Source organism: Ursus arctos, chromosome X (genome assembly GCF_023065955.2).
Source record: "Ursus arctos isolate Adak ecotype North America chromosome X, UrsArc2.0, whole genome shotgun sequence".
Classification (NCBI taxonomy): domain Eukaryota; kingdom Metazoa; phylum Chordata; class Mammalia; order Carnivora; family Ursidae; genus Ursus; species Ursus arctos.
The window spans coordinates 74,062,126-74,076,228 of record NC_079873.1 but is presented as its reverse complement, the minus strand read 5'-3'; the positions used below and the strand labels follow the sequence as shown (position 1 = coordinate 74,076,228).

Below are 14,103 nucleotides of genomic sequence, written 5' to 3'. Positions count from 1 at the left end.
CTTTGAAGAAGATATAAACTAAAAAGATAGAAATTTCCTTAAAGGAGGTGGATAGCTCAGCTACCTGAGAGCTATTCTGAGAGGCACTATTATTTACCTCAGCCATAGGGTATGAACAGAGAAAACAGACAATTTTCTAATACCACTGTGCCTCTCCTCTCTTTATTAAGATGGAGAATGCAGTATAGATTGTACTACAAAGCCAAAATGACCTCTAGAAAGAAGCATTATTTCAGTTTCCTTACCTGAAAATAGCTAATGTGACATCCCTAGGGCCAATTACTTTTAATGATTTAATTACATTTATGGTTTTAAACCATGTTCCACCCAAACCACATGCACATAAAACAACAATTAAAATATTTAATATTAGGGGCGCCTGGGTGGCACAGCGGTTAAGCGTCTGCCTTCGGCTCAGGGCGTGATCCCGGCGTTCCGGGATCGAGCCCCACATCAGGCTTCTCTGCTATGAGCCTGCTTCTTCCTCTCCCACTCCCCCTGCTTGTGTTCCCTCTCTCGCTGGCTGTCTCTGTCTCTGTTGGATAAATAAATAAAATCTTTAAAAAAAAATTTAATATTAAACACAGCAGGAGTGCTTATTTCTCAATTTTTTTTTGCAAAGTCTAGTTATTGGAAGATACCTTTACCACGTTGAAACTTGTGATCACATAGACCTGGAAGCCTGCTGAGACTTCTTAACACATGAACTGAGATTGACTATTAAAAAAAAAATTCATGGGGAAAGTGTTTTGGGGGTGGTATTTGGTTATGAACATTCACATTTTATAATACCATGTAAACTGGAATGAGTTTTACCTGGATTCCTTGGAATCCGCTTTCTGCGGTCTCGGAATGCTGCACCTGATTGTAGGGCTTCTAGAAGATTATCCATCACACCAGTCTCATCACCCTCTGGAGGGAGGGAGAAATCAGAATTAATCTTGGAGCAATTAAAGTTAAACTACAGGAAAATAAAGGGAACAACTCCTGTCAGATTTACATAATATCCCTAAATTAAAGACATATATCTGTTTAAATATAATGGATCCCGTCAGTTTCTGGCACCACAGACTACTTCGCTTATTATGCACCATTAAGCAAAATTCATGCCAATCCCACTGTTCTTTCAACTTAAGGACCTTGTCTTTTGTATTATTGATGACACGCTCAGTATGCAAATAAACAGTAGCTGATCAGCTACTGCTACTGCTGCCTTCCTGTTAAGATTCTTAGAAGATATTCCTAAGCAAGAAACCAATGACCTGGCTTAATGCAATCAACGTGCAGGGCGTGATTTGATGAAGCGGAGTTACACAAGGTTAAACACTGATTGTATTAATACCCTCAGCATTCAACCATCATCTGCGATTATCTCAAAAGACACTATTTGCAAAAACACATTTGCATTCAATTCCTACCTAATCCATATCCTTTACCCATTTCGAAATGCTGACATTGTAGAAGGAAAAGGTGACCACATCATTTGAAAGGCTGCATCTTACATTGGAGAGACATTAGCCAGAGTCTCACCATCCCTTTTATTTTTTTAAATTTTTTTTCATCATCCCTTTAGAATGCTGTTGTGTTTCTAAATTTTTCCTATGGGAAAGAACTGTTAAGATTCCATGAGCAGAGTATTCAAAAGATGTACATGGAAATTCCTAATGCAAATGAATTTAAAACCTTTTACCCTACTCTTTGACAATTCTGGCCATCAAAAACACTTTTAAGATTTGTTAGAACATCTGTCTCAAGGTATTTATTGCCAGAGACTCTACTGCACTGTGGATACTCCACAGAAAGCTGAGACCCATCTTCCCATCTGGCCTAGCTGATCATAAAAGGACCCTAATTAAGTGGTTAATCTGATTGGTAGCTAAATGTGTGGGTCTGGGGTAGAGGACATTTGTAAGCAGAAGGGTTAAGAGAAGAAGAAGGCAGGAGTGAGGGAGAAAAAACTGTCTCTGGTGTTATTCTAAAGTTGAATTTAAAACTTACTTTGTTTAAAGAATGACTATGGGGTATCATATCACAAAAAAAAATTCTCTTACAGGGCAAGAACAAGCCAAAACCTTTTTTGATTATGCCCTTTATTTGACTTGAGATTTTTTTCAATGTTACATCAATCATTTGTTCTTTTAAAATGAATTCTCTTGGACATGATATTAAATAAAAACAAAGGGAAACACAGAGGTTCTCAGGTACAAAATTTGGTAAAAACAAGACAAATAAAAGGAAAGTAGAACCCCAGTCACTAACCAGGGAGAGGGGATCATGCACGTTTAGAAATATTAAAGCTGCAGACATATCTGAACCATCACCTGCTCTCTACCATAGAAAGAAAAGAGGAACTGAAAGTAGTTTCGCATGGCTAGGATGTACCTAGGAGAATTAAATTTTAGGCAGTAAGCACTTCACATTTGTTTTATCTTTTAATCCAACTACACACTGAAATAGGTATTATCTCTGTTTTTCAGTTAGGGATACTGAAACTTAGAGTTTAAGCATCTTGTTCCAGATCACACAGCTAGCATGTGGAGGGGCCCAGGTATGAACCCAGGTCAATGTGACACCAAGACCAGCCCTCTTTGCATGCAGCTAACAGAAGACAAAATGGACTAGGCATATGGTGACCAGATGACAAAGGATCATAATTCTATGATATGGGTTTGAGCATTATCTTGTAAGTCAACACTCTCCAATAGATATATAATGCAGGCCAAAAATGTGAGCTGTGTAAAAAATTTTAAACTTCCTGGTAGCCCTATTTAAAAAAATTTAAAAATAGATGAAATCAATTTTCATATATTAAGTACATGTTTAACTCAATATATACAAAATATTTATTTTTACAGTCTTTTTATCAAATTAAGTCTCAGAAATCCAGCATGTTTTTATTTTAGCACATTTCACTTCAGATTAGCTACATTTCAAGGGCTCATTACCTATATGTGGCTAGTTGCTACTGTATTGGGAAACACAGCTATAAGAAATAGGAAGTGACTTGATCAGACTTTCATTTTAGAAAGACTTGTTGGACAGCACTGTGGAGAATGACTCAGAGGATGGTGTAACAGAAGGCGGAAAAAAGCTTCGGAGTATAGTGTAATTGTCTAAGAGATAAAGGAGTGAACTAAAAGCATAGAAGAGTGAATGGAGAGGGTGGATACTTTGAAGGTCTTAATATAGTTAATAAGACCTGGCTGAGGAGGTGAGATCAAGGGTGAGGGAAGGAGTCTAGATAACCAGAGATAAACAGGTATGAGAAAGTGATTACTTTTTGAGGAATGTTTAAGTAGAGATATTCAGTAAGCAGTTAGAAATATGAGTCTGGAACCCAGGAGTGAAGTCTAAAGGAGTGAAGCTAAAGATCTGAGTACTGTTGGAGATGGGTGAGATCACCCTGATATACTATATGAGAAGACACTATAGGATGCAACTCCTGAGCACCCCAATTTTTAACAGGCACTCAGGAGAAGCAGAATTGCATAGAAGATATGAAAGAAATTTTTAGAGAGATAGAAATACAACCAGAGGAGAACCACGGTATAACTGAATTTCATGCATTCTTATAAAAACAGTCATTATAAAGACTATGTAGAAAAATAAATATATCTATAAAAGTGAAAAAAACTACAAAACAGTATGTATTTATGATTTTACATAAATAATATGCAATTATTAAATTTTAAAACATTAAAAATTATAACAATGACATGGATGTCATTTCATTAAAATTCTTTAATGTAATTATATTGTGTATATGCTAAAAATGGAAGAAATATGATATAGAGAGGAATTAAAAATAAATCCCTTTACTTAATTAATGGTTGCTATTTGAACATAACACTCATCAAAATACTATGCTAGATCACTTTTTCTAAACCTTTTTTTTCCCATAAGTTTCTCCTCCCCATGAGGAGCCTTTTTAGACACTTTTTTCCTAATCCCGCCACCATTAAAATTTAATACAATAGATGTGTTGTATATCTGTTTATACAGTGTGGCCCTTTGGAGGGCCACAAACAATTGTAACATCTAAGATTTTTCTCTGCCCACCTCCCCAAGAACCAATATTTATCCCCTTGGGGGTGATACTATCCCTGCTGAGAAGGCGTGTGTTAGATGGTCCTGTTAAAAAAAAAAAAAAAAAAAAAAGGCTAGGTCTTTGTAAATATCACTGATATATTAAAGGAAAGAAATATAGATTTCGGTCCACCATTACTTTATCATTTGCTTCATAACTTTTCAAAACAGTTGAGAGATTTTCATGAAATACCTAACCTGAAGGAATGAAGGTTTTATAAATATATCTTAGAACTGTTTTATATTTCAGTTACTCTTCCTAAAACAAAATGGAAGCCAACATGATCATTTGAAAGATGTTATCCTTCATTTTAAATGATTTCAGTGAAATTTGCTATGTGATTGAATTGTGTGAGATTGACAATTCACTTAGGATTTGCAAGTCATAGAACCATTAATTCTTAGATGTGATTTGTAGTGAGCAGCTGCTTTTATTTTCTAATTTTTGGTGTATGAGGTCAAACTCAGGGAAAAAATGTGTCTTTTTTCATTGAGAAGGAAAACAGTTTTATTGAGTTGCATAGAAACCTGTGTTTTCTTACATCTTACAATACTTATTTTACTCAGTGAAAAAACATCAAGGAAAAAATTGGTAATGTTTTTTTAGGCCCTAAATGGTAATATATGGTAATGTCTGAGAAGTAACAATTCAGAGACAATTTTTTAACATTTCATCCTAAAATTAGATCAGAGACAGTATTAAGGAGGTAGGCTGGTTACAGGCAGTTCAGTGGGGCTCTGTGTGAACTACATATCTTTGGGTAAAATGAAAGGCATGTGGTGTACCCTCTACTTCATGTTTCCAATGGTGCTGGTCATTCAGTGGATACAGAATGTCTGCAGATCTCAATTTTCATCATCAACATTTACCTGTGTTATGTTGACTTAATTTCCCCAGAAGAGTTTGGAGATGTCATAGATTAAAATTAGCACTAGGTAAATTCACGACCTCTGGTATACCTTTGTGCAAGACTATTTCCCAATGGTTGTACAAACTTATTTAGAGGCAATTCTCTGTGGGTTTCTCACATTTCTGTGTACTTTGTGAGCACAAGCATTGATGACCTTTGTTCTGGACTATCTTCTCAAGACTGTTTCTATAGTGAATAGCCTTGAAAGACGCAGTGTCTCCTTTCAGAGCAGAGGGTAGGTCTGTTTGTTTTGAAAATAGATTATATTTTCCTACAGGGGGATCATTTCATTTCATTATAAAAGATTTGGGTTCCCTAAAACTGGGGTGCTCAGCAGTAAAACAAACCCACTGTGTGCATAGCCATCCACCTGAACTCACCTTGGCACTGTCCTGGGGGAGTTGGAAGGTAAGGAAAAGCAGTATGAACATGAAGCTCACACTGCTGGCTGTACTGTGAATAACAGAGTTTTTTTGTCTCTGACCCAGGAGTCTTGTTTCTTATAAAAGCATCCCTGAAACTATGGCAGGCTGACTTGTTAGCATACAAGTAGGGTAAGATTTCGGACCCTTCACAGTTTTTGAAAATACTTGGAGATCTCCTTTCTTTTTATCAAACATTTTTAATTACAATATCCCTTATTTCTCTAAGAACCTAACACTTAGTGCCTTGGGCATTCCCATTAACTAAGACCTGACTCCAGTCCATTACTTCTCAAAAATGACTAAACTAAAGCCTATACTATAAAAATTATTTCCTAAGATCCTAACACCTGGGAATAATGGCTTTAATTCACTATTATAGGGGCCCCTGGGTGGCTCAGTCGGTTGAGAGTCTGCCTTTGGCTCAGGTCATGATTCCAGGGTCATGGGATTGAGCCTCACATCGGGCTCCCTGCTCAGAGGGGAGTCTGCTTCTCCCTCACCCCCCTGCTCATGCTCTCTCTCTCTCTCTCTCTCTCAAATAAATAAATAAAATCTTCAAAAAATTCAGTTGAAGAAGTTATCAAAAACCAATCAGTTTAAAGTGACCCAAAAGAAGCAAAAGGCTTCTTACTGAGGGTAGGACCCTACCATGTGAACTAAAACATTGGTTATATAGTTTTTAAAAATAAAACTATGGTCTCTGTGGCTAGAAGAGTTGGAGAAGACTAATGGAAGAATTAGGACTTACGTTAAACCTCTGAAAACATTACATTAAAAAGGTTGTATAATGACTGGTTGGAGAACACTAAAATCTAGATTTATTTATTAACTCCTAGCACACACATATGTGCTCACTTGCTTGTTCTGTGTGTGTCTGTGTGTGTGTATAAATTTACAAATACTATAACATATAGCTCTTATGCATACAATCTGATGAATTTTGACAAGTACGTACACCCATGTAAGTACTACCACAAGCAAGATAGTGAAACTTTCCATCACTCCCAGAAAGTTCTCTCTTGCCTCCAGCACTCAGAGGCAATATTTGCTATGATTTTTATCATCATATATTAGCTTTATCTAGTCATATCATATAATTTAAAGAGGGTAAAATATGTCAAGGTTGTTTTGAGTAAGTATAGCTACCTGAAATCAAATATGCATGGTCGGCATGATAAACTATGGGGAGAGAACACAGCTGAAAAGTACAGGAGTTGTAGTTGGATAGATTAGATCAGAGCAAAGTTCTAAAGGGCTCTGGATATCAAAGAAAGAAATCTGAACATGCTCCAAGGGACACTAAAAAGCCAGCACAATAGTGACATGAGAAAGATAACATTTAAGGTCAGCCTCACAGTAGTATACAAAATGGACCAGAGTGACAGAGAAATCAGTTATACAAGAATACAATTTAATCTGCAGTGACAAATATTATTCTGCATATAACCCTGGGCAAAATCTTGGCATTATTGGTGAAAGACTGAATAGAAAAGTAAAATTGGTTTTGTGAGCAAGGTCATGACCAGTAGTAAATGGAAGTTGGCAGCGTAAGAAGTCAGTGATAAATAGAGCATAAGAAAAATCAGTGTTAGATTCAATCTTTTTCACACTACCTATTATGGTCCAGATTAAGACCACGCTGTAAGATTCATGGATTTGTAGATGGCACAAAATTAGAAGATTGCTCACCTATCAAAAAAGAGGGAAACAACATTTCTTCTCTGGGATGTAAAAAAAACCAGCTCTTATAATTCAACAAAGTAATAGGTAATAGACTAAGTAAAAAGCAAATACAATATGGTGAAAATAACACAGTGTGCTGCAGGACCTTAATATCTCTCTCTAAGAGTAATGGTAATACCATAAATGAGTCAGAAATAAAAGAAATCAAACCATATGGCAAAGCACTGCATCAACAGATATGACAAAGCCTGGGCAACTTGTACTGCAGTCTACAAACATCTAGAAAGCCAATACCTGATGGGAGCGTTTTGTTAGTTTGTAGTTGGGAAGTTTTTGTTAGTTTATAGTTTAATTGGAAGTGAGTGAAGAATGGAGAAAATGATGACTTGGAAAATCAACAGATGGTAACTAAGGTAATAGTCTATGAAGTTATTTAAGGCAATGGAAAGTATTTAAGAAAATCAAGATACCACTCCAAAGAGATTAAAAGAAGGCATACATAGAATGTACAAAGTTTTAAAGAAAATAATGAAGGCAGATGTTCCTGTTGAAAAGAAGAAAACTTTTACAAGGGAAAAAAGGACACAGGAACTCAAAAGAAATTACAAGAAACCACAGGATGAGCTAGGGGCAGTGTAGTAATTACATTACAAGGCCCTTGAAAATTTGTAAAACAAAACAGAAAAATATTACGCTCCCAGGTTGAGGACTAGCACAGTGGTACCTACCAAAAAGCAAAATTAATCTCAGAGCAATTAAAGTTAAAACCACAGGGAAATGTTAGTTAGAGAGTTCGTTTATTCTGTTATCTCATCTCCTTGCCAGAACAGGTAATTAAAAGTTTCCTATAGTGAGGTAAATCATCAGATCCTGGATAAACTTCATAGTGAATACTACTCTTCTTTATCAATTTTAAGGTTAATGTTTTAGGTACATTTTGTCATGAAATAACTACTGCTTAGAAATTTAGAAATCACAAGATAAATGGATATTCTGCTCCAAAGTGATGAATGGTGAGAGAGGTGATTTTTTCCCCAAGTATCTACATGGTAGTGCTTCCTAAGTCTGTCAGGGTAACTGAATTGGTAAGTTAACTCTCCTTGATGTATTTGCACCTTAAAGAGAGCTTGTTAACACAGGTGACTGGATTTCTAATGGTAGAGTTATAGTGAAGAAACTTGTTTGGCCAGAGGTACATTTTTGGCAGTTTGCCTATGGTAAGACAGCTTGATCGTAAGTGGCCATTAAAAAATAATGTTTATGCATATTCATTTTTTTTCTAGTTACCTGTATGCTAGAAGATCAGGTGAAGAAAATCACACATCGTAAAAATAAACACCCAACAAACCTGAATGTTAGCGCTTACCAGAAAACCACTGTTGATGCCTCTGGTAAAATATCTCACATTCAATATTTTAAATAATTAATATTTCAAAGGAACCTTTGAAATACTGTGTGTATCTTATCAAAATCAATCATTTACTAAGGGCATGGAATGCTTGTGAAGGGAAAATTATGCAAAAACAAACTTGGAAGAAGAATGAATTTAAGTCAATTCAAAACCATCCACCAAAGGAAATCTAATCTACTTTCTGAAAAGACAAAAGAAAGATGTTTTGGGAAGTAGAACTATTAATAATATCTGTGACCTACTGAGAACCTCCCATATGTCAGGCCTGTTTTAAGGGATTTAAGTTGAATCCTCACACCAAATTATTTTCCAGGTAAAGAAATTGAGGCATATTTAGGAGAAGTAACTCATTTAAGGTCACATAGTTGGGAGGTGAGAGAATGAGCATTAGAACCTGGAGAGTATGAAAAAAAAAAAAAAAAGAATCTGGAGAGTATGTTCCTGGAGAAGGTGTTGGCAAACTATAGCCCTAGAGGTCAAGTCCATTCTACCACTTGTTTTTGAACTGTCCACATGCTAGCAGTAGTTTTCACATTTTAGATGGTTTTTTAAAAACCAAAAAAGAGAATAATATTTGTACTACATGAAAATTTCATAAAATTCCAATTTTAGTCCATAACTTTTATTGGATGATAACCATGCTCATTCATTATGTATTGTCTATGGCTACTTTCAGGCTACAACAGCACAGCTGAGTAGTTATGGCAGAGACATTTTGGCCTGTGAGGCCTAAAATACTATCTGGTCCTTTACAAAAAAGTTTCCTGACCCTTGCTCTAGAGTACGCATAGTCAATATCAACGTAAATGCTGGTATAGGCACCCGTGGAGCTCATAATTAGCCTCTGAGATGCTGAAGGACCTTGGCAACCTCCATATCAGTAAAACAAAAGCTCATCATGGATGGAAGGTTGGAAGGAACATAAGCAGTCAATGTCAGCCTTCTTGAAATTGAGATACCTTCATTTAGAGGGCCAAAGCCAAGAATGAGACAAGATAATGAAACAAGTTATATATACACTTCTATGTGGATTTACATTTAAGAGTCCTTAAAGTACAGTTCCAAAAGAAAAGTTACAAAAAGAGGAGTTTTTTCCGAAGGTCAGTGGGAGACTTGCTTTCCAAGTGCTGATTTCCTGTATGACAACTAACCTCTGACTGACATGGAGCAATTTAGCTTCTTTACAGAAGCCTTGGCTCCTTATCTATGGACTTCAACTAGACTGTCATATCAGAATACACTACTGTACAATAAGCTTAACCATCTTCATAAAAAATTCAAACACATGACTAAGGTGGAGAGGAGAGGGAGAGAAATAGTCTTAGCTTCCGGAGCACCATCACGAGGCCAAATGTATACCTTTATCTTCTTTAGTGCCTAGCACAGATACAAGGGAGGTGTGTGATGAAAGTGACTTTTCAAGAATGGCCCTCGTGAGAGTGCACTCAGGCAGTTTTAACAAATGTCATACACTACGGCAATAATGGCAGCCCACCACTGAGTATAAAAATGTTGTACAGTGTGTTATATGCAACGGATGAAACACTAAATTCTACCTCTGAAACTAATAAAAAATGTTGTAAATGAGGGAGCAGATAGTCTTAATTACTGATGCTGGAAATATAGGAAGCAAGTGGACAATTCATCAGTTGCTAGCCCAACTTTCGAATCTGGTGTTCTTCCTGTGCTTACTAGATGCTATAGAGTCAACTCTCCAGCCAGAAAGGCAGTAACAACCTCACTCCACTTTTTACAGAGGAACTTAACTGTTGTTTATCTATTTTTAAAGTACAAGGAGTTTCACCTTGTGTATCTGGGTGTCTTTCTTTGCCCACATATTTTCGAATGCTCAGAGAGTGCACGTTGTTGTAAACTAATTTGTTGTTACAACTACCCCTTTCAAATTGAGGAGCATATCATATTATTTTTTTTTTAACATGGTGGTATTTTACACTTTTGTTTTTCTAAAAAATCAAAAGCAGTTTGTAAAAAGGCATGTATGACCAACTGGTTTATGTGCAGTCTCAACTCAGTAAAGGTATACACATAAAATTGTTTTTTGTTTTTTCCACCACTGCTCCTAGACACGCAATGTCAAATCTCCCTTTCATGTCTCTTAATGACATTTTGGCAAGATTCCATAATGCTCCGATTGTAGTTTAAATATTAACCCTATATTTGCTTCAAGGTGCTTCCTTCCCCCATTGTTGGTTAGTCTTTTGACCCTGGTACCTGAAGGGGAGAATGGGTAGTATAATCTGTTCCCCCACTCACTCCCCACCATACTTCACTCTCATGGAGTAATTAGATCCACTAGTGGGGTGGAGCAAGGAGGAAGGAAAAGGAAAAAAGGGAATTTCTGTTATTTAACTGGCTACTTTTATAATCTTCTTAATGAACATGTTAGATGGCTTATAAGAAACAATGGTGGGGGTTTAGTGTAAGGACGTATGCAGAAATAAAGAGGAATAGAAAAACAACCTTCAGCAGCTACATGGTCAGGCCTCATGAAGAATTGAAATACCATTCAAGATACAATCATGACTAACCTCCAGCTACAACAATAACCCTAGTCATCTGTTAATATTACTTTATTACCTCGATGTTCACTCACATTTAGCCAAGTGCATCTACTCTGACTTGTTTTTATTTCCTCTTCTGCCATTTGTGAACTAATTCTCTTTCTTACTTCTGATATGCATTATCATAACTCAATAGTATAATTTACATTGATGTTTCAAAATGGGAGAGAGAAGGATTTACCTTTAAGCCCTGATCTAAATCCCTCAATAATTTCTAAAGAGGAGTTCAATAATCTGTTCCAGGAGAAAGAGCGTCTGACCTGGAGCATGGCTGGATACTTTCTCAATCAACTAGAACGGTTTGTCCACCCAGCAATCTCACTGCTGTCTCCTGATGGAACTGAAACAAGTTGCTGAAAGATAATTATTTAGAAAGCAGACCAAAGTGTCACTGGACAGGCTGTGGACTTTCTGTCTTGGACAGTGGGAAATGCTCAGTTTCAAGGTTTTCAGTTCCTTTCTATGACGGAGATACCTTAATTCGAATCCCTGCTATTAACTCTTATTTCCATTATAGGCCCAAATCATCAGCTACTTCCAAATAATGTTATTTACAAAATTTCCCATCACCTCAGTCAGCATGTCTAAGACTACTGTAACCATCTGCAGATTTCCCCAACTAACCATACTCCTAGTGACTTCTCACCCCAATTTTCTCCTTTCTCATTATTCCCCAGGCTTGGAACCTTCATCTTCAAATTCAAACAGTGACTAGGCTGTATCACGTCTTCACAGCCTATAACTCACATTCATCCCTTAACCTGGACTACTAATACATGAATCGACTTGGTGAATTCTGTTTCTAGTCTTTCCTATGACTAAACTCTAACTCTAATCACACTATCCCCTTTTCCAAGATTCAATGCTCATCAGATCCAGTAACTCCAATGGCCTTATTAATTATTCCCAGATTTTTGCTTTATCTCCTCAAACCACACCACCCAGGCTATTTCTTTTTATCATTCTGTTCATATCCTGAATGTTCACATCTGTATGTCTTCCCTCATGTACCTAATTTACAAAATAAAAGATTAATGCAAATTCTAAAGAAAAAAAGCAACAACAAAAAAGACAAAGACAAACAAAAAGATTTATACTTTCAAGTTTAAATGGACAGAGCTTTTAGATAGATTATTATACGAACATACGTAAGTTCACCAGATCTATTCAAGGGATCAAGTTCCTACAATGAGTGCTATAGAAACAAATGACCTAAATTCAGGTAATTTAGACAATTTTTAAAAATACATAGTAACAATATTTTGCTCTATTAAATAATTAAAATTTACATAGACCTTAATTATAAGCTTTACTAAATAAAAGGAAGTTGATCTCCAATAGAAAAAAAATTTAGTTTCAAAATAAATAAATAACTCCCTAAGGCAGATATTTGTAGTAAATTTAACATACTGCTACTACCATTTAATTGAATTCAACCTTTAAATTAAAAAAGAAGACATATTAAAAGTAATATGGTAATTATATATTAAGTGGTATTGCCTTTTGGTGTTTCAAACAATCAAGGCAATAGTGATTAACCTCTTCATTACTTTATAATGTTCATCTGGGAAAAAAACAGCTCTTCCAAGTTCAAATTTTCTAAAATTGAAACCCACAGAGCTCCTAAAAACACAGGGCAATAAAGCACAGGGTGCTTCATTAGAGGAAGTCTATAATTACAGATTACTGAGTAAATAATATGGATGCCATTGAATTACATAGGAGTCAATCGGAAGAAAATGGTATAGAATTACAAAATTAGGCACCAATATCCCAGAGATATAATTATGTCAATTTCTGAACATTATGTGGTTCTTTTAAAATAAAGTCATTATGGATGATAACTGTGCTTAAATAACCTGCTAAAAGCTAGTAAAACCAGATAAAATACTGGCATTTAAAGAATGTCATTCCTTGGAGCTTAATTTCATAAGTGCTTTATTTTAAGTTGATGTGTCTTCTTGACCTTTGCATTTCTTTGAGTTTTCTTTTTTAAATTCAAAAATTCCCACGGTTTACATCATATACTATTTTATGAAATAACCATGTCACTATCTAGCTATTGTTGTGTAATTCCTGTTTGTAAATATTGTTACATTTTTATTGAAATGGATAGAGTTGTGATCATAGACAGACTTGCAAATAGACACTTAATTGCTTGCTTGTGTTTAGGTAGAAAAGATTTACATTTTTCACATTTGTTTCAACCATGTCTCTTCTTGGGACAGGAGACTCCAAAGTGGAAGCAGGTAGGACTCAAGGAAAATCAATCAGCACTGCTTCAATTACACCCTCAGCACACTCCTTATTTAATTTTTACTATCTCTTTCAAGCTTTCAACACATAACTACTGGGCACTTACTCAGCAGATAGCACTCTGCAAAACAAACGATAAAGCATCCTCTTGAGATGCACTTCCACAAATAGGTAAATTGTGTATTTCTTCTTCTATGTAGTTTGATTTAAAAATTAAGAGAATTTTTTGCTAATAAAGAATCTTGCCAGTCAAACTAAATAAAATGAAATACTCTCTGAATATCTCTACTTACTTGTTACATAATATATCTGAAGAACAGAAAGGAAAATACTGTAGCTTTTTGGCTCTTAGAATAATAATTTAGTAGAACAGCCTCCTTTTCCCATTATGCTTTGAGAATGGCTCATATGTTTGCAGAAGCCAAGTTTGTACCATTTAGAAAATCAAATTGTTTTTGTATAGTCCATATACTGATCAATTACCTCAGATGAAGATGTTATAAGGGGAACAACTGCTGATTTTATTAAATAAAGGCTATTAAAGACTGTGTATTTTGCTTGTCCGCTGAACAGAAATAACTTTCAGTATTCTTAATTATTTCCCCTCTTTTAGATAAGTAAAAAAATATTCAAAAACAACTATCTGTTACTCTTCAAAAAAGTGGCTAAAAAGTGGTATCTGTCAAAAGTGGGGAGAGTAAGGAGGTTACTAAACACTCCTTGGCAAAGACTTAAGACCAGGCAATATT

At 35.6% G+C, this 14,103-nt stretch overlaps 1 protein-coding gene across 7 annotated transcripts in view; it reads right to left on the bottom strand.

Annotated features, from left to right (window-relative positions):
- DIAPH2 (diaphanous related formin 2) overlaps nucleotides 1-14,103 on the bottom strand; it is a 992,113-nt gene that overhangs the window by 158,739 nt on the left and 819,271 nt on the right. For all 7 annotated transcript variants that reach the window (XM_026483534.4, XM_057313012.1, XM_026483533.4 and 4 more), the window contains one exon: nucleotides 817-912. In XM_026483534.4, the coding sequence (XP_026339319.2) occupies nucleotides 817-912 (96 nt within the window). The remainder of the gene's footprint in view (nucleotides 1-816; nucleotides 913-14,103) is intronic.